General features: G+C 42.4%; 2 protein-coding genes across 7 annotated transcripts in view; one reads left to right on the forward strand and one right to left on the reverse strand.

Moving 5' to 3' along the window:
- The first annotated feature begins 6420 nt into the window (after positions 1–6420).
- Positions 6421–13414, forward strand: LOC112068180 (ribonuclease ZC3H12A-like). Of its 2 annotated transcripts, XM_024135248.2 has the most exons (7): positions 6421–6535; positions 7350–7408; positions 8817–9378; positions 10529–10668; positions 10897–11131; positions 11429–11535; positions 12076–13414. In XM_024135248.2, exons 3-7 carry the CDS (start codon positions 9047–9049, stop codon positions 13086–13088), a joined length of 1827 nt encoding a protein of 608 aa, XP_023991016.1. In that variant the 5' UTR covers positions 6421–6535; positions 7350–7408; positions 8817–9046; the 3' UTR covers positions 13089–13414. The 2 variants fall into 2 exon arrangements, with proteins under 2 accessions (XP_023991016.1, XP_070294165.1); XM_070438064.1 differs by lacking the exon at positions 6421–6535 and having other exon boundaries at positions 7280–7408.
- A 186-nt stretch (positions 13415–13600) lies between these two features.
- Positions 13601–21059, reverse strand: part of LOC112068181 (TGF-beta-activated kinase 1 and MAP3K7-binding protein 2) — a 77302-nt gene continuing 69843 nt past the window's right edge. For all 5 annotated transcript variants that reach the window (XM_070438065.1, XM_024135252.1, XM_024135250.1 and 2 more), the window contains one exon: positions 13601–15792. In XM_070438065.1, the coding sequence (XP_070294166.1) occupies positions 15653–15792 (140 nt within the window). In that variant the 3' untranslated portion in view covers positions 13601–15652. The remainder of the gene's footprint in view (positions 15793–21059) is intronic.

Raw genomic sequence — 21059 nt, forward strand, 5'->3', positions numbered from 1 at the left:
AGAAACGTTAATCATTTTCATACTATATTGGGTGGTTGAAATTGTTGAATTTCATATTTGATTAGGCATATTTCATTTGGCCATATTTTAATAGTAAAATGGTATGTTTGAATCAACGTCATTATTTTAATGTCATGCCAACAACCTAAATAAAGAGATATATTGAAATAAAATGTGAAGCTACAGTCCCAGTTCCTGCCAGAACATTGCCTCCTACTGGTACATGAGGGGTAATGCACCTCAGTGAGAACAAGTCTACCATCCAGATGCCTACATCTATGTACTAAAGCCTTGTTCACACTGCAGACCGTAATGCTCAATACAGTTTTGTTACAAGTGACCAACTCAGATTTGTTTTTGTTCAGACAGTAGTCATTTGCTAACATGGCTACGCTAGTTGTCATAGTAATGACGGTTGTGTGGACAGTGGTTAAGGCTGATTGGTGGTGCTCATGCTTCCTATCAATCAGAAGTTCTGTAGAAAACTAAGGTGACAATGCCTGCCATGGATGTTCCCCAGTTGCTTTGAATGTTCAAAAAGATAAGATGAGCCAACTTTCAAAACTAGTCCTTTTTGTCTAGCCTCAGCAATCAACTAGCTAGGTAGCTGTTTAGCTTTTGAGCACATTTACTAATTTGTTTGTAAACAGTTAACAAGCTAGTTAGCTACCACATGTTCCTAATATACAGTGCATTCTGAAAGTATTCAGACCCCTTGACTTTTTCCAGATTGTTACATTACAGCTTTATTTAAAAAATTGATTAAATACTTTCCCCCCCGTCATCAATCTACACACAATACCCCATCATGACAAAGCAAAAACAGATTCTTTGAATTTTTGCATATTTAAAATAAACGCTGAAATCCCATTTACATAAGTATTCAGACCCTTTACTCAGTACTTTGTTGAAGCACATTTGGCAGCGATTACAGCCTCAAGTCTTCTTGGGTATGATGCTACAAGCTACGCACACCTGAATTGGGGGAGTTTCTCCCCTTCTCTGCAGATCTTCTCAAGCTCTGTCAGGTTGGATGGGAGCATTGCAACACAGCTATTTTCAGGTCTCTCCAGAGATGTTGGATCAGGTTCAAGTCCAGGGTCTGGCTGGGCAACTCAAGGACATTCAGAGAATTGTCCTGAAGCCACTCCTGCGTTGTCTTGGCTGTATGCTTAGGGTCGTTGTCCTGTTGGAAGGTGAATCTTTGCCCCAGTCTGAGGTCCTGAGCGCTCTGGAACAGGTTTTTATCAAGAATCTCTTTGTACTTTTCTCCGTCCATCTTTCCCTCGATCCTGACTAGTCTACCAGTCACTGCCGGTGAAAAACATCACCACCGCATGATGCTGCCACCACCATGCTTCACCATAGGGATGGTGCCAGGTTTCCTCCAGACGTGACGCTTGGCAGTCATGCCAAAGAATTTCATCTTGGTTTCATCAGACCAGAGATTCTCCCTCGATTGCTCAGTTTGACCAGGTGGCTATCTCTAGGAAGAGTCTTGGTGGTTCCAAACTTCTTCCATTTAAGAATGATGGAGGCCACTGTGTTCTTGGGGACCTCCAATGCTGCAAAAATGTTTTGGTACCCTTCCCCAGATCTGTGCCTCGACAATCCTGTCTCGGAGCTCTATGGACAATTCCTTCGACCTCCTGGCTTGGTTTTTGCTTTGACATGCACTGTCAACTGTGGGACCTTATATAGACAGGTGTGTGCATTTTCAAATAATGTCCAATCAATTGAAGTTACAACAGGTGGACTCCAATCAAGCTGTAGAAACATCTCAAGGATAATCAATGGAAACAGGATGCACCTGAGCTAAATGTCATGTCTCATAGCAAAGGGTCTGAATACTTATATATATATATATATATGGTATTTCAGTTTTTATTTTTAATACATTTGAAAAAAAATCTAAAAACCTGTTCACTTTGTCAGTATGCGGTATTGCTTGTAGATTGATGAGAAAAAAAACATATTTTTAACGTAACAATCTGGAAAAAGTCAAGGGCTCTGAATACTTTCCGAATGCACTGTAAATGAAAACAGTACTGGTTGATAGATTTTTTTTTAATTCAATGTATTTTCAACGTTGATTCCACATCACAATACTTTGAAGGAACGTTAATTCAACCAGTGTGTGCACATGCAGTGAGTGGGTCAGTTGTAAGAGCTAGGAATGTATTTGTGCAGTTAAGCCTTTTGAATAGTAGTTAAAGATAAGGCTAGACAATAACTTATTCAGTCAACAATACAAATCTGCTCAAATGTTAGAAAAACTTCACCCACTTTCAAGTTGTTCTTTTCTGCTTTGTTATACAAGACAATCCGATTTAGAATAAATGGCCTGATATCTATTGTTTCTTATGTGCATGGCTGTGCATGAATTTAGCGTCTGATGTTTTCTAGTGTTGATATCTACTGTGATATAAAGTGTTTGTCAGTTCCAGGAAACGTATCAGGTTCTTTTTAAAGGTTCCACCCTCTCACTTATTTCCCCTGTTATCAAATAAATATCAAACAGCTCAGTGAAAGTGGCGAGGGCGGGTCCTCCTGAGACATAGAGCCAGTGGGTGAGTAGGAGGAATAGAGAGCTCTCATTTGCCTTGCCTCCACAACTGTCAAGTGATATTTGATTGCCTCATGTCTTGAGGTTAGTCACAACCACGGTGCGTCCTTTATTGAAAGGGGGAGATCAAGCTGATCCTAACTGTTATAGGCCAATTTCTATTTTGCCCTGTTTATCAAAAGTGGTGATACTTATACTCAGCTGGCCCCTCCCAAGATGTTGTGTTGAACGCTCTACAACAAACCTTTCTTAGTGTCCAACAAGCTTTCTCTGCCCTTAAAACTTCTTAGGGCTGCAATCCCGTTAACGGGATCGATATGACAACAGCCAGTGAAAGTGCAGGGCGCCAAATTCAAACAACAGAAATCTCATAATTAAAATTCCTCAAGCATACAAGTATTTCACACCATTTTAAATTAAAGATACACTTCTTGTTAATCCCACCACAGTGTCCGATTTCAAAAAGGCTTTACAGCGAAAGCACCACAAACGATTATGTTAGGTCACCACCAAATCACAGAAAAACACAGCCATTTTTTCAGCCAAAGACAGAAGTCACAAAAAGCAGAAATAGAGATAAAATGAATCACTAACCTTTGATGATCTTCATCAGATGACACTCATAGGACTTCATGTTACACAATATATGTATGTTTTGTTCGATAAAGTTCATATTTATATCCAAAAACCTCAGTTTACATTGGCGCCATGTTCAGAAATGCCTCCAGAATATCCGGAGAAATTGCAGAGAGCCACATCAAATAACAGAATAAACTGTAAACTTTGATGAAAGATACATGTTTTACATAGAATTAAAGATAAACTTGTTCTTAATGCAACAAAAGCAAGCCATACAGTTACCCGCTAAATTGTGGAGTCAACAAAAGTCATAAATAGCATTATAAATCTTCACTTACTTTTGCTGATCTTCGTCGGAATGGACTCCCACTTCCACAAGAAATGTTAGTTTTGTTCGCTAATGTCCATCATTTATGTCCAAATAGCTACTTTTGTTAGCGCGTTTGGTAAACAAATCCAAAGTCACGAAGCGCGTTCACTAAAAGCAGACGAAATGTCAAAAAGTTCCGTAACAGCCAGTAGAAACATGTCAAACGATGTATTGAATCAATCTTTAGGATGTTTTTAACATAAATCTTCAATAATGTTCCAACCGGAGAATTCCTTTGTCTTCAGAAATGCGATAGAACAGAGCTCGCTCTCACATGAACACGCATGGTCAGTGCATGTTCAGCTCATGATAGACCTTACTCAATCCCCTCTCCTTCGGCCCCACTTCACAGTAGAAGCATCAGACAAGGTTCTAAAGACAGACATCTAGTGGAAGCTGTAGGAAGTGCAAACGGACCCATATCCCACTGTGTATTCGATAGGCGATGAGTTGAAAACCTACAAACCTCAGATTTCCCACTTCCTGGTTGGATTTATTTCTCAGGTTTTTGCCTGGCATATGAGTTCTGTTATACTCACAGACATCATTCAAACAGTTTTAGAAACTTCAGATTGTTTTCTATCCAATACTAGTAATAATATGCATATATTAGCAACTGGGACTGAGGAGCAGGCAGTCTACTCTGGGCACCTCTGGGCACCTTTTCATCCAAGCTACTCAATACTGCCCCTGCAGCCATAAGAAGTTACTCCGAACACCTCCAAAACAAAGGTAATGTGGTTTGGTAAGAACAATGCCCCTCTCCCCACCGGTGTGATTACTACCACTGAGGGTTTAGAGCTTGAGGTAGTCACCTCATACAAGTACTTGGGAGTATGGCTAGACGGTACACTGTCCTTCTCTCAGCACATATCAAAGCTGCAGGCTAAAGTTAAATCTAGACTTGGTTTCCTCTATCGTAATCGCTCCTCTTTCACCCCAGCTGCAAAACTAACCCTGATTCACGTGACCATCCTACCCATACTAGATTACGGAGACATAATTTATAGATCGGCAGGTAATGATGCTCTCGAGCGGCTAGATGTGCTTTACCATTCGGCCATCAGATTTGTCACCAATTCTCCTTATAGGACACATCACTGCACTCTATACTCCTCTGTAAACTGGTCAACTCTGTAAACCCGTCGCAATAAAACCTCTTAGGCCTCACTCCCCCCTATCTGAGATACCTACTGCAGCCCTCATCCTCCACATACAACACCCGTTCTGCCAGTCACATTTTGTTAAAGGTCCCCAAAGCACACACATCCCTGGTTCGCTCCTCTTTTCAGTTTGCTGCAGCTATTGACTGGAACGAGCTGCAAAAAACACTCAAACTGGACAGTTTTATTTCCATCTCTTCATTCAAAGACTCAATCATGGACACTCTTACTGACAGTTGCTGCTTCGCGTGATGTATTGTTGTCTCTACCTTCTTGACTTTGTGCTGTTGTCTGTGCCCAATAATGTTTGTACCATGTTTTGTGCTGCTACCATGTTGTGCTGCTACCATGTTGTGTTGCTACCATGTTGTTGTCATGTGGTGTTGCTACCATGCTGTGTTGTCATGTGTTGCTACCATGCTATGTTGTCATGTGTTGCTGCCATGCTATGTTGTTGTCTTAGGTCTCTCTTTATGTAGTGATGTGGTTTCTCTCTTGTCGTGATGTGGATTTTGTTCTATATTTTTTTAATTCGATTTTTTTATCCCAGCCCCCGTCCCTGCAAGAGGCCTTTTGCCTTTTTTATAGGTCGTCTTTGTAAATAAGAATTTGTTCTTAACTGACTTGCCTAGTTAAATAAAGGTTAAATTACTCTTTCATACGCCTACAGCTCAACGTGCTCAAGCCGCCCATATGAGTCATGTGATGATCATGTTGAAGCCTGTTGTCGATGGTGTCACACGTCATGATTACCTGCTGTGTTCCTTCTCCATTTCACCAATGTGTGGAAGAAAAAACATAGCTTTAAAGGAACTGAAAGCACAAATGTGTTTTTTTTCTTTCTCCAATGGTGTAGATCTTACTCACTGTGTATTTACAGTACCTGATTGAAAGTACACCAAGAGGATAGACCAGTAATCAACCTGTGAGGCAAAAACCTATGTTTAGATAATGTACTAAATCTTTATCTTTGTAAAGACCAAACACTTGGAACTGCACTAAAAAGCAGTCATTCATTCATTCACTTAATAGCATATCCATCAAAATAAATCAAATCTACTTGCTCTGTAAAATGAACCCTCCACTTATTTGATTTAGATGAGATTTATTAGGATCCCCATTAGCCAAAGCCAATGGCAACAGCTAGTCTTACTGGGGTCCGACACATAACGAAAAATACATTATAAATAACTTATCCATTTATTCTCAGTACATGCAGGTAGATAAGGATGTTTAAGACACTTTCCTAGGAATCTCTACCAGTTTAACTGCTGTATGTGGAAACTGTTCCTGAGAAAACCGCTGTCATGCATGGCCTACGAGGATGCCTCACCCTAACCAGAAATTCATTTATTTATTTTTTAAAACATATTCACAAAAATATTCTGTAAATATATCAATCATCAAATGTCTTGTTTTGTCATTAAGTACCTCAAGCATCCACATTGAGAGGTAACTAACCTATTGTATTGTGTCACAATGCAATTTTAATCATCCGAATAAGGTTTACTGTACATTGAGCATTATGCTGTGCCGTATGCATGCATGCAAAATATTTGAACTGTAGCTTGGGTGACCATCATCTGTTGTTCACCCAACTCCTTTGTAACATGATACTATATTGTCCAAATACATGTATTCAATATTTGTCATACGTTTTAAATCTCATGCAAATATGTAGCCTGGGTGTTTTTGCATATTTATGTGTACTGAATAAATATAATGTCCTTGAATCTAAACCTGTATGGCCAAAACATTTAATTTAAGAGCAACTTGACTCTCAGGGGGAGGGATTATGGGTCTGTCTGGTGTCAATCTCATCTGTCAGTTGAGCTGCAGCCACGATTCAGAGAGCAGGTGAGTTCATTGCAGGAGGAAATGGTGTCTGGCATTCCAGAGGGAAATATGTAGTAGTATCAGCCTCTGTGTGTGTGCTGTATCACAAGAAAGACAAGCTCTAGATTTTCAACTAAAGACTTTATTTTGAGAGACATACCACCATGGCATGTTATGCAAATTGAATTATATTTCACCGTTCCTGAAAGCTATTCATCTTGTTTCAGATTCAAAATGATCTGTGTGGTAGTGTGTGTACGTCAGTGGAGGCTGCTGAGTGGAGGACGGCTCATAATAATGGCTGGAACGAAGCGAATGGAATTTGATATCATTCCACCTATTCTGCTCCAGCCATTACCACGAGCCCATCCACCCCAATTAAGGTGCCACCTGTGGTGTATGTTGGGGTTATTAAACTTCTGCTTTTACGATATGAATCTAATACATGCTGCTCATATTTCAACAACTAACCTCATATTCAATAGAACTTCACCTACTACTGAACAATATGTAACAGTACAAAGTAAGAACAGTGCTGGGTAACTGGGTAGGTACAGTATCAAGTCTCAGGCAGTCCCACTGTGTTGTAATGCCACACCAGGAAGATCAGAGAAAGAGGGGAAGAACTCTTAAGGGCTTACCTATAACAAGCTGCATTCTGACCCAAACTCTGTATTGGGCTCAGATGAGGAAGTGAAATGATTGCATTTGTCTTTTGCTTCCTTGCTGGCATTGGTCTGAGCAAAGTCTCTGGAGACTTCCTCATATGACTAATAAGAGTACACACAGGTTCTGTCTTTCCATGAGATTGACGCTCTCTCACACACATCAACAGGTTCTCCACCAGACAAGCAGGCTGATTGATGCTCCTTCTAACTGCCACTCACTGGAACTGTAAGTAGAGAGAGAGAGAGAGGGAGCAGAATAAGCACACAGTCCACCTAATATCCAATTCTTGTTCAGTTGCAAGGGTTTACTGTATGTAAATGTTTGTAACTTCTTAGAGCTGATATAATTTATTTTGGTAGTGTTGGTTTCTTTGATAGTTCACTGGGATTGTCTTTATGTTGTGTGCTTGAGAGTTTGGCAAGTGTTCATTTCAACTACCACACAGTTCGCAGCGAGTGTTCAGTGAGACACGAAGTGTGTGACTGTTGTAAGACAGGCGTGGGAAGCCTCATACTCTGCATTCAGGACTGTGTCTAGTCTTGTAGAGGTTGTGCAGAAAGGGTGTTCTGGTTTGAGATGCAGCGGTGAGAGAGGATGTGGTTAGAAGTAGATTGTTCAAACTATTCAGAGGTATAAGATCAACAACCCTAATCTCACTTTTGTCACGTGCAAATGAGTGGGGGTGTGGGGTATCGTAACCCATATTTATCTTGGAATTATCACCCCTATATAGTTGTGCATTAACTGGCATGGTATGCTTCTCCATTAGAGTTTACTTGTAAACTGAGCAATGTTTATCTTAGCCTGACATTTTCTTCCTTATTCTCCAAGAGGCTTTTATGATGTAACAATAAACATTGAACACGTCTCTTATCAAACTCCTGTCAGGTCTGTTGGGTCTACTCTGTCTAAGGTTGTCACCTGTTGTATTCAGCGCATGTGACAAATAAAATGAGATTTGATCTTGAAAACACCAGTGCCTTTCAAATTTGAATGCGGTTGGGATGAAAGGGTGCTCTTAAAGAACATATGGGGCATACACGTGTGTGTGTGTGTGTGTGCATGTAACACTGCATGTAACACTGTCACCATGATAGTCCACGATTGGTGAAAAATACATACCTGAAGCTTTTAACACTTTCTAAATATGTTGCTATTCTTAGATTCCATAGGCCTACCCAGAATAGAAGGTAAAGGGTGTGGTGAAGGTATGCACAGCATGTCACTTTTCTACCTTTTATACTCAGTCATTAGTAGAGTCACTTTGTAAAATAATTATTGGGGTTTTCCAGACCACTAAATGGAGGATGTGTCTGACTGGACTGGTGTAAAGTATTTGCAAAACAAATATCCTAAAACATTTCTGTTTTGGTTGAAAGAGAGGAATATCCTCATTAATTCCGGTGGTCTATATTTGTTATGACAACGGACGCCAGTTGTATCAAACACTTTATTTAAGTTCACCTGAGCATATAGGGGCTTTCTGGACCAGTATGACGTGAGCGTCTGCGTGCAGTCATGAGACTGTGGCGGCGCGAGCAGCCGATTCTATCCCTGTGCAGTGTGCACCTAACCACATTGAAAGTGTCTGAAAGCCCCGTGACCTCCACCATGCTTCTTCATGTGTTTACAGAGTTGAGGCTGCCTCACCTCACCCAACCCCCACCCTCCCCTGGCCTTCCTGCACCTGTCAGATCTTCCAAAACTGATGCTGTTGTTGTGGAAACCGTGATGAAGTGATAGAAAAGGAAGACGAGGAGGATTCCCCAACAGACAGAGTCCTGACAAGAGCCTGGAAGGACACTACTACTAGACACTGACAGACCTGAGGCAGTGTGCCACACTGAGCTGAGGACCAGCAGCATGGACCAGCAGCATGGAAAAGTGGAGCGCTTCCTCAAGCTGGGCTACTCCCATAGTGACATTGTGCGTGTGCTAGAGAGCCTGCGTCATGACGCCCAGACCAACGAAATACTGGAGGAGCTGATCAAGACCTGCCAAATCACCACTACAACAACCACCACCACCCCATCCATACCAGCCAGTCGCTCAGCCCACTCCAGCCCACAGCTGGTCCCTCGAGGCTGCAGCTCTCCCCAGCCCAGCCAGTCCCTACGGCCCAGCTCAGCTACTGACAGGGATCCCACTTTGGGATTCAGACCGGTGGTAATTGATGGAAGCAATGTGGCCATGAGGTGAGAGTACTACTTCATTTTGGACTATAGGAATTTTAGCATTAAATAGATAAAGACAGAGTATTAAATAAAATGCTGGCACTAATTAAGCTAATGTATGTACTAATGAAAACATAACACCACATAGCGATTTATCTGGTCACCCATAGCACCTGTATTGTCAGATATGTTATAACAATAGTGAAAAGCACATGCTACAAATACTTTGAAATAATCAACAGGTGATAGAGGGAGGTGTTGACACTACAGCCCGAAACTGAGAGGAACAAAACGAGAAGTTCACTTCTCATAAATCAGATGTTATTTTGTCCAACACAGATCACGTGTCTCAAACTAAAGCTGTGGGGGGGGGGGCGGGGGGGGGGGACTTTGAAGGATTCTACTTCTCAGGCAAACTCACTCCTCTTACTCAAATTAACTCGGACATAAATCTCAGTGACAGTTTGCTTACAAAGCAGCCTTTGATTACTCAAGTCCTGAGTTTCCTTGTTCCTAAAGGTCTCTGGCCCTAAAGCTTTAACTCCAAACACTACCTAAACTTTCTAAGCAAAGTACATATTTCTACTAATCATTGTGTATTTTCTATAACCTGTGCTATTGTTGTTGGGTTCGGTGCCCTGCCCCGTGGCTTTATAAGGCAACAATGTCTTATCTTTGGTGTCCTGTTATGCAAAGTTGCCTACCACTTCCTGATGGTTGAGTGCAGGGAAACCCCACGCTATATATAGTGCTGTATGTATAGGCAAATGATCCACTCCCTGTGATCTGCTGTCAGTCAGGGTCTGGGAGGCCTTATAGCACCATAGGTCTTAGGCCTGTCTAAAGTATTGCTGGAGACATCGCACCACTATTAGGATGCTGCAGCTCACATGTGATACAAGGTTACAAAAGTGTAACATTATATCTTCTCCAAGACTTTCTGTTATTCCAGTTTTTGGTCATTGGGGAGATAGTTTTCACTTTAGACTTGTTTCTGGGATTAAAGGACACACAACTGTCTCTTTGCTGGGGCTATGCAAAAGAGTTCACATGAATTGGAGTAGGTGAGTCACACAGCTAGCTGGCTTCCTGAAAAGGAAGAAGAGACGTGGCAGTCGTTTTAGAACTGAAAAAGGGAAGCTAATGTTTACTGTGGCTCCTGTCTTTGCAGCCATGGCAACAAGCAAGTGTTTTCGTGCCGGGGGCTGTTGCTGGCAGTCAGGTGGTTTTTGGAGAGAGGTATCCGTGACATCACAGTGTTCGTGCCTCTGTGGAGAAAGGAGCAACCCCGTCCTGAGGCCCCCATGACAGGTAGGACACATCTGTTATACTATCTGACCAGGGCTAGATGGCACTGTGGAGCCACAGGTCACCAACACACTGAGCTCCTACACCATACAGTATTGATGGCCTTTTATAACTGAGAATTGTTGTTTACACCCTGTATGCTGTGCACTACTTTCTTGTCTTTTTAACGATTGATATGATACAATCCATCAAGTCTATGGAACTCTAACCTCTCGTCACGTGACCCTGCAGATCAGCACATCCTCCATGAGCTGGAGAAGAGAAAGATCCTGGTGTACACCCCGTCACGCTGCGTCAACGGGAAGAGAGTGGTGTGTTACGACGACCGCTACATCATCAAACTAGCCTACGAGTCCGATGGCATCGTTGTGTCCAATGACAACTACAGAGATCTGCAGATAGAGAAGCCAGAGTGGAAGACGTTTATAGAGGAAAGGCTGTTGATGTACAGCTTCGCCAATGACAAGTAAGTCCCAACACTAAGACTTACAGCATCTAAGAGGGCATCTGATGCAGGGCCTATAAGGAGGATATATGAGCAAATGAGAGATGGTATACCACCTGTTCCATCACCTACAAAATCCCTCCTGCTTATATACTTGTAATACATCTGTAATGAAGACATGACTTCAAGAGTTTTGGGCATCATGTTTACATCCTATTCATATGACTTTATATTCAAGGTTCATGTTTACATCATATTCATATGACTTTATACTCAAGGTTCATGTTTACATCATATTCATATGACTTTATACTCAAGGTTCATGCCTCCTGATGATCCTCTGGGAAGGAATGGCCCAACAATTGACAACTTTCTGAGAATAAAGCAGTGGACCCCAGAAAACAAGAAGGAGCGTTGCCCATATGGTTGGTAGATATTTTACAATACACACTTTTATTTTCAGTTTCCTACCTCATTCACCTGGGGGTTTTGACTGTAACTCATCCAATGTGCGCCAGCTGAGCTGGATTTGATTTGTAGTTTGTGACTAGTAGTTGGGTCAGTTGTGATTTCATTTGGCTGCCTGTCAGTCGGCTGTTGGCAATGAGAGAGCAGCACCACTCCAAGGCCACAGCGCCACTCACAAACAAAATACCTTATTATCAACACCCAGGATAATAGCGCTAACGGCAGGCCTGGGATTATTCCTGTCAGAGGAGTACAACGGACCCTCATAGCACTCTGCCGTGTACCTAGTGGAACAAAAACAGGCTGGAGACTAGACATATTTTGTTTGCTTTGCTAAGTGTGTTTACAGTACTAAAGAAGGGGGAAGAGGGCTTTACAGTGAGTGCACTCAGACAGACACACATCCTAGTTGACAGTCTCTTTAAAGAGTTACAGGGTTATATATGTGAGCCATGTTTTTGAAAGCCCATAAATATTCCTTATATGTTTCTTTCCAGGGAAGAAGTGTACTTATGGAGTGAAGTGCAAGTTCTACCACCCAGAGCGCTCCAACCAATCGCAGCTGTCTGTAGCAGATGAGCTTAGAGCCAAGAGCAAACCTCCTGCTCTGACAGACAGGGAGTGGTCATTTCTCCCCTCAGGCCTCGGCCAGGAGGCCCATATCTACACATCCCTTTATGAGCCGGATCACACTACTAATCACCTACACAGATATCCTTCCACACCGCCTCACCTTAGAAAAAATGAACATTCCCATTCCCACAGGGCTTCGCCAAGTGATCAGTTCACCGGCCAGAGAGAAACAGGCAGCCCAGCTCTCCACCACAAGTCCAGCCACCACTTCTGCCCCAGCCCAGACACTGACGAGGCCTTTGGCTCCATGGAGGCCTCCCTGTCCAGACTATATGTTCAGGACCAGACAAACAACACCAAGGGGCCCGGGGTGTCTTACACATACAGCAGCGGGGTGGCCGGCTGCAGCCAAGGCAGTGGGGACGTCTACCCCTCCAGCACTTACAGCAGCCACAGTCACTGCAGCAACACACAGAGGCTCAGCCTGGGTGGGCCTTCCTCGGGAGCCCACTATGCCCCCCAAAGACTGCTACAGTGTGGCTGTGACCACTCACAGAGCTGTGAGTGCAGTCAGTGCATGTACGGCCACCAGCATCTCCAGCCACAGCTAAGAAAGAGCTCCTATGTTGTTCACAGTAACCCCATCCATTTCACAGAGCAGCAGTACTTTCAGAGTCCTCCCCCACAAAGGCAGAGTCATAGCCTCCCAGAACACAGCTTGGGACAGGGCCTCTCTGGTGAGAGAGTGGAGATGACCAGTTCCAATGAAGGTAAAGCTCCAGAGAGTGAGCAGAGGAAGAGTGTGAAGAACCAGCTCAGCACCCTCTTCCCCCCCAGCATGGTAGACTATGTGATGAGTCTGTACCCACACACCCTCAACAAGTCAGAGCTGGTTCCTCTGATCCAGAGGTTCAGAACCAGCCACGTTCCCTTCTAACATGCAAGACCTTTCTCTGTAAGCATTAAACACAGTAGTTCTTCCTCAGCAGACTAGACAACCTTGAAAATGTAGCAGTCTGTGCTGAATTTCCTATGTATGTATAAGTCAAGTGCAATGCACTACCATCTCCTGAATGATGCTAGTTCATTTTGAATCTAGCATTGACTTAAAGATTATCAAAGCAGCATGTGTTGTTTTAACATGTAGCCTCAAACTGAGGGAAGCTATTCGACAAAATGGGTGTTAGCCTGTACGGTATGCAGAATAATACTGTCCTTGTCATTTGTTTGTTGTCCATATTAAACATAAGTCCTTGAAAATTGTCTGATGATCTGTCTCATTTACCAATTTACACTGCCAAGCTTCCTGAACTTTATCATACCAACTATTTTAGGTCTCTACTACCATCTACTGGAGTGAGGAGATGTGACAATCGTCATCACATCACTGCAAGCCAACAACCAATGGAATGGAATCAAAATGTGGAATATCTAGTAAGAAATCCAGAATTTCAGAATAGATTTTTATTTATTTTTACAAATAACTTATCTGTTACAAAGACAGTTTTCCCAGCTAAAATCAAAAAACACTTTAGTTATCCAAATTAGTATTTTTTTATGAATAAAACATTTAACCGACTTCACACCGAGCTGCAGATAAAGCTGAACAATTTGTTTCTTTGGGGTTTTTACAGATTTTTTTTTTTATAAGTGCTTAAGAGACAACTAAGAATTTGGCTTCTACCTAATCAGTTTTTGACAATACTAAGCTTTGGTAAAAAAAAAAGACATCTTAATTTGTGACTGCATAGATTATCAATACAAATGCCCTTCTAAGGCAGTAATGTGTGGCAGCATTTCACAATGTGAAAAACAAACAATAATAACCTATTCCACAATTAAGGTAAAATCATTACAATGGTAAACTTTTAAACTATCCTCATGAAAAAAAAGCTTCACAGGACAAATTAAACCAAATAAAAACATGATTATACAATGAGGACAGACACTATTTTGTCTCACTTTATTGGAAATATAACAATGGCACTGTCCTTATTGTCTTTTATTAGAGGAGATATTCTAAACTTCTGGCCAGGGGGAGATACGGTAAAGCACATACCTACATAAATATCTGCTGATTTGAAAGAGGAATACTTTAAAACATATTCATTTGGAACACTTACCCAATTTATACTGCATAGCAAAATATTTTGATTCTGAAAGCCCTCAGGAAACAGTCGCCTTCCACCAAGCTGTACATGGGCCTTAACACCTTAATACAATTACCAAAGTCCGTCTTTCTTTCATCCACCCTCGAAAGCTTCTATTCTGATGCAAGTTTTAGGATGAACTGTAAAATTCATGCGTCTCTTGGCACTGAGGTGTAAAAGTCCCCAAATATTAAACCTACATTCCAGTTGTCAGATAAGATGGCAGTTTGTCATTCTGCTTATGAGCTTTTTTCACCTGTCCAAGAGCTCTTGCATCCTAAAAATAACTCCTCCATCTTTCTTTTGACTTTGCTGCATCTGCAGATCGTACACAGGAAATTCAGCATATACACAAGCGATGAACGACAGACTGAGCGGAAGAAGCTTCATGACTGCATAGTTTTCATTCAACTGCTCCTCTTTTTTCCACAATGCTTCAATTCTCACAGAAATCAAGTAAAAAGCTTAAAAGGGACACCGTGCTTATTGGTTTGAAAGAAAATGGAAACAAAACAAGACAAAACAAAGTAAATCAAGTCTATAAAGCTATACTTACAGGAAATACAAGTGATTCATAGTGAGAAAGAAGGCATTTAAGGCACATTCAAAAATGATGTACAGTAAAAAGCATAAGGGTATTTCCTCCCTCCATGTACTGTACACATAAAGCATGCAATTGAGTTTCCGTTCTTTTTACTCTCGATTGAAGAGACGCAGATTGATAAGGGACATTACAGAAGACGAGAGAAAAGTTTTGGTGGCAGTAAGTTTCCCCCTGTCATCCTCTAGAAACAGCAACCAAACAAATTGTCAACAAGTAGTCTGTTAGTTTTCCCTTCAGGTGTGAGGTGACGGCTGACCAAAGTTCCCATTCCTGATTAGGCCATCACAGAAGAAAAAAATAATCAGCAAATGCACGTTGGCACCCATGTTGGCTTACGTGTTTGTGTGTGCCAACACACTGCAGGACAACTTGTTAATACTGTATATGGAAGCAGCGAGGCATCCCCAGGGGTAAAGTCGCCTGCCGAGCGTTGAGTAGGAGGAGGGAGAGGGGGGTGAACCCACGCATGCAGAGACTCCAAGGTGAGGTATCATCCAACTCTGCTGGCTTAGTAAAGTAACACAACCTGTAAACACTATCCAGTCAAGCCTTCAGTGGATAGCATTCTACAAACCTTGGAGGAGGGGGGAAAGAAACAGTCCCAAAATGGAAAAAACTACAAACCCCTGTCCATTCATTTTCTTACCACTAGAAAAAGAAAGAAAAAAACAGTCTTTTCTAATGTAGTTTCTTTGATTCGCATTAAAAAGTGAAGCGGGCTGTTGGTATTGTTGGCGTCTTTGTGGCTCAGAAGTGCCGTGGGAACTCGCACTGTTCACAGCGGTTGAGGGCGGGGTGGTTGAGGAAGGTGCAGGCCGTGCAGCTCCACTGCGTCCCCTCGTCTTCCTCCTGGTCTGCTACAGTCTTAACGCTCTTACTGCTCGACTCTGGATGGAGGGAGGGAAGGAAAGAGAGCGGTAGACGGAGAGGAGTTAGTCACCCAACAGACTCCAGAGATAAACACACAGACACACAGTCAGCTGTAGAACATCAATCAAAATGGGGTCAGACTGTCAAGGGTTGTTCCTTCAAATTATACCCTTGAATATTAGGGGTGTATCTAGCTATCACCATATACAGCGCTGTTTTGGTTTCTGCAATAAAACTGGAATTTTGTACTTGCACCACTGATGGCTTGAATTGGCAGTTGTTGGTAGTTGGTGAATCACTCTGGTTCTTTCACTCTCCAGGATGTGTATTGCACAAGAAAACGCTTAATGCTAAGGAAGTATCAGAGTGCTAGGAGAATCCTATCAAATGTTAAAAAAGCAACAACATGCAAACCTCTCATCAACAAATGTCAATGGTGCTTTCTTTGTGTGAAATGGCAAAATTTTATCTGAAGGTCATCTGTTGTAAGATTGTTAGGAAAAGGTGTGCAGGGTGGCTTTGATTAACATTTAGTATTTGACCTTTATTAACCAGGGGAAACCCATTGAGGCCAGAGTCTCATTTACAAGGGCCCTGGGAACAATAAACCAACATCATCCATCTCAATACAACAGTAAAAATGTACAATTACACATCAATCAAAACAAGTGCAGTTCTCCTTCAGCACATTCCTCGTCAAAGTGCCGAACTGACCATTCGAGACCAGCGAGTCAAGCATCAAAGTGGCCTGCCGGTCATTCCATGCTATAGGGGCACACTTACTAAAAGCAATCTTCCTGGACTCTATGGAGATCTGCGAAACTTCTAGAACCAGCCAGTCTTGAGAGCGAGTCTGATGTTGGCTGGATTTCCAATTTAGAAGTGAGGTGAGGTAGTATGAGATATTCTGGAGAACTGCTTTATATACAAATAATAGGCAATGTTGGGCCCTTCTGGTAGTCAGAGACTCACAGCCAACAGAACTATATAAAAGGCAATGATGTGTACGGAAATTGCCTCCAGTGATAGACTGAATCGAAAGGTTTTAAAACAGAGGCTGCTGGGTGCATGTAGATTATATCACCATAGTCAGTACTAGGAGGGATGCTTGAACAATCTTCCTCTCGTTTTCAAAAGTAAGGCAAGATTTATTTCTATGAAGGAACCCGATCTTAAGTCTCAGCTTCTTTGTCAGTTTTTAAATGTGTGTTTTAAAGGACAGCTTATCATCAACCCAAATACCTAAATACCAGCGGAGACTGGTGGGAGAAGCTATAGGACAGGCTCATTGTAATGGTTGGAATGGAATCAATGGAACGGTATCAAACACATCAAACATATGGAAACCGCATGCTTTACACCGTTCCATTCATTCCATTCCAACCATTACAATGAGCCCATCTTCCTATAGCTCCTCCCACCAGCATCCACCGCTAAATACTTATTATGAGGGACTTGCTCAATTTGGGCTCCCTTCAAGGTGCAGATACGCAGGTCTTTCGGGTCAATTGTACCTGGAGAACAACATAAACTTTTTTAATCAACATTTATCACTAATTGAAGATAGGTGAGCGACTCTTGAATTGAATCAAAGCCAAGCTGAAGGTTGTGAATGGCCTGCTGCACTGAGGGGGCACAGGAATATTACTGTGTATTACTCTGTCATCTGCATAGATGTAGGCCCCAGTTATTATTATTCAGGGACAAACCAACAGTATTAATGTAAATAGTGAACAATAAAGGGCCTAGTATTGAGCCTTGTGGCACTCCTTTGGTTATGTTAATTAAACTGAACTCCATCAGCAGATATACATAGACTTCTGTCATGCAGGTAGTTGTTTAACCAGCTGCTTGGTCAAGACCAATTTCAGATCGCCTCCATAGCAGGAGTGCATGATTAACCATATTGAATGCTTTCGACAGATCAATATAAAGCGCAGCGCCGTGCTGTTTCCTGTCTAGTGCGTTAACTGCAGTGCCTTCAGAAAGTATTCACACCCCTTGACTTTTTCCACATTTTGTTGTGTTACAGCCTGAATTTAAAATGGATTAAATGTTGATTTTGTGTCACTGGCCTACACACAATGCCCCATAAAATCAATGTGGAATTATGTTTTTAGAAATGTTTACAAACTAATTAAAAATGAAAATGTTATGAGAAGCCTAAATAAGTTCAGGAGTAAAAATTTGCTTAACAAGTCACATCAGTTGCATGGACTCAGTCTGTGTGCAATAGTAGTGTTTAACATGATTTTTGAATAACTGCCTCATCTCTGTACCCTACACATACAATTATCTGTAAGGTTCCTCAGTCGAGCATTGAGTCTCAAACACAGATTCAACCACAAAGACCAGGGGGGTTTTCGAATGCCTCGCAAAGAAGGGCACCTATTTGGTAGATGGTTCGTAATTAAAAAAAAGCAGATATTGAATATCCCTTTGAGCATGGTGAAGTTATTAATTACACTTTGGGCGGTGTATCTGTCACGACTCCCACCGAAGGTGGCTCCCCTGCCTGTTCCGGCAGTGCTCGGCGGTCGTCGTCACCGGTCTACTAGCCGCCACTGATCCCTTTTTCCTTTTCTGTTAGTTTAGTCTTATTAGTTGCACCTGTTCCCTTTTGTGTTTCTTGATTTTGGTCTATTTAAGCCTGTTAGGCCCGCTTAGGTTTGTGCGGGATTATTTTGTGTTCTCTGTCGATTGTGGATGTGTTTTTGTTCTCTGGATCGTTTGCTGTGTTCTGGGTTGGTCAGTGTGTATGTTCTCTCTGTGGTTCTCTGGGTTGCGTCAGTGTGGTAGTCCTGTTCTGGGCTTTGCGGGTCAGCTGCGTAGTATGGTGTTCTCCTGTGTCTGTGTCCATGTGTGTTCTCGGTCTAGGTGTCAGTGTACTTGTCTCTGTGGTTCTGGGTTGGTCAGTGTGTATGTTCCTCTGTGTTCTGGTTGGTCAGTGTGTATGTTCTCTGTGTTCTGGGTTGGTCAGTGTGTATGCCCTGTGTTCTGGTTTGGTCAGTGTGTAGTTCCTTGCGTGTCTGGGTTGTCAGTGTGTATGCCCTGTGTTCTGGGTTGGTCAGTGTATGCGCCCTGGTGTTCTGGGTTGGTCAGTGTGTATGCGCCCTGTGGTTCTGGGTTGGTCAGTGTGTATGCGCCTGTGTTCTGGGGTTGGTCAGTGTGTATGCGCCCTGTCTCTCTCTGGGTTGTTCAGTGTCGTATGCGCCCTGTTGTTCTGGGTTTGGGTCAGTGTGTATGCGCCCTGTGTTCTGGGTTTGGTCAGTTTGTATGTCGCCTGTGTTCTGGGTTGGTCAGTCGTGTGTATTTTGCCCTGTGTTCTGGTTTCTCAGTCGTGCTATGCGCCCTGTGTTCTGCGTGCTTGTCAGTGTGTATGTCGTCCGCCCTGTGTTCTGCGGTTGGGCAGTGTGTCATGCGCCCTTGTGTTCTGCGGTGGTCAGCTGTGTCTGTATTTGCCGCCCTTTGTTCTTTTCTGGTTGCGTCAGGTGTGTATGCGCCCTGTGTTCTGTTGGTCAAAGAGTAGGTTAGTATTGCGCGCCTGTGTTCTGTCGGTCTGGATCCAGTGTGTAGTCGCCGGCCTGTCTGGGTTGGTCAGGATGTATGCCTGTGTTCTGGGTTGGTCAGTGTGAATGCGCCCTGTGTTCTGGGTTGGTCAGTGTGTATGCGCCCTGTGTTTGGCGTGATCGTTTTTTCCGGAGAATTAAATTATACAAATCATTGAACCCTCTGCTCTCTGTGCCTGACTCCTACCTTCCACTCCTAGTAACCCGTGACAGTATCAATACACCCAGTCACTACAACCACCCTTCATCATGAGGCCAATGGTGACTTTAAAACAGTTACAAAGTTGAATGGCTGTGATGGGAGAAAACTGAGGATGGATCAACAACATTGTAGTTACTCCACAATGCTAACCGAAATGACAGAGTGAAAAGAAGGAAGCCTGTATAGAATAACAAATATTCTATAAACATGCATCCTGTTTGCAATAAGGCACTAAAGTAAAACTGCAAAAAATGTGGCAAAGAAATTAACTTTATGTCCTGAATACAAAGCGTTTTGTTTGGGACAAATCCAACACAACACATCACTGAGTATCACTCTTCATATTTTCAAACAGTGTGGTGTTGCGTCATATTATGGGTATGCTTGTCAACGGCAAGGACTAGGGAGGTTTTTTTAGGATAAAAATAAACAAAATAGAGCTGAGCACAGGCAAAATCCTAGCGGAAAACCTGGTTCAGTCTGCTTTCCAACAGACTCTTGGAGACAAATTCACCTTTTAGCAGGACAATAACGTAAAACACAATGTCATATATACACTGGAGTTGCTTACCAAGACGACATTGAATGTTCCTGAGTTGCCTAGTTAAAGTTTTGACTTAAATCAGCTTGAAAATCTATGGCAAGACTTGAAAATGTCTCTCTAGCAATGATCAACAACCAACTTGACAGAGCTTGAAGAATTGTAAAAATAATATTGTGCAAATATTGTACAATCCAGGTGTGTAAAGCTCTTAGAGACTTAACAATAAAGACTCACAGCCAAAGGTTATTCTAACATGTATTGACTCAGGGGTGTGAATACTTACGTAAATTAAATATTTCTGTATCTCATTTTAAATAAATGTGAAAAATATTCTTAAAACATGTTTTACTTTGTCATCATGGAGTAATGTGTGTAGATGGGTCAGAAAAATAATCAATTTAATCAATTTTGAATTCAGGCTGTAACACAACAAAATGTGGAATAAGTGAAGGGGTTTGAATACTTTCTGAAGGCATTGTATGTCCTTTATGACTAGAGAAGCAGCCGAGATGGTGCAGTGTCCTGGCCTAAAGCCTGACTGGAGAGAATTCAGAATACAATTGTCTAAAAAGGACCACAGCTGAGAATTTACCGAGAGTTCTAATATTTTCGCTGAACAATCTCAAGTTTTGAGATTGGGTGATAATTATTAAGATGTCAGGGATCACGACCTTTGTGGATGGGAAGAACACAGGGCCTTCCCAGTATGAAGGAGGAAAGGGAGAGGTTGGACCAATGGGACAGACACATGGATATACAGACGGATAGACAGAGCTACGGGTACCAACCCAGAGGGACAGACAGACAGAGGGACAGGCAGAAAGACAGATGACAGGCAGAAAGAGACAGACAGACAGACAGACAGACAGACAGACAGACAGACAGACAGACAGACAGACAGACAGACAGACAGCTAGCTAGCTACAGGTACCAACCCAGAGGGACAGACAGAGGGACAGACAGAGGGAC

This window comes from Salvelinus sp. IW2-2015, unplaced genomic scaffold (genome assembly GCF_002910315.2).
Source record: "Salvelinus sp. IW2-2015 unplaced genomic scaffold, ASM291031v2 Un_scaffold211, whole genome shotgun sequence".
Lineage (NCBI taxonomy): Eukaryota > Metazoa > Chordata > Actinopteri > Salmoniformes > Salmonidae > Salvelinus > Salvelinus sp. IW2-2015.

Excerpts from the sequence above, each read along its gene's own strand:
- LOC112068180 (XM_024135248.2), top strand. The coding sequence starts at position 9,047 with ATGGACCAGCAGCATGGAAAAGTGGAGCGCTTCCTCAAGCTGGGCTAC. Across the intron at positions 10,669-10,896 it reads TCCTGAGGCCCCCATGACAG|ATCAGCACATCCTCCATGAG; the intron begins GTAGGACACATC and ends GTGACCCTGCAG. Across the intron at positions 11,536-12,075 it reads GAAGGAGCGTTGCCCATATG|GGAAGAAGTGTACTTATGGA; the intron begins GTTGGTAGATAT and ends GTTTCTTTCCAG.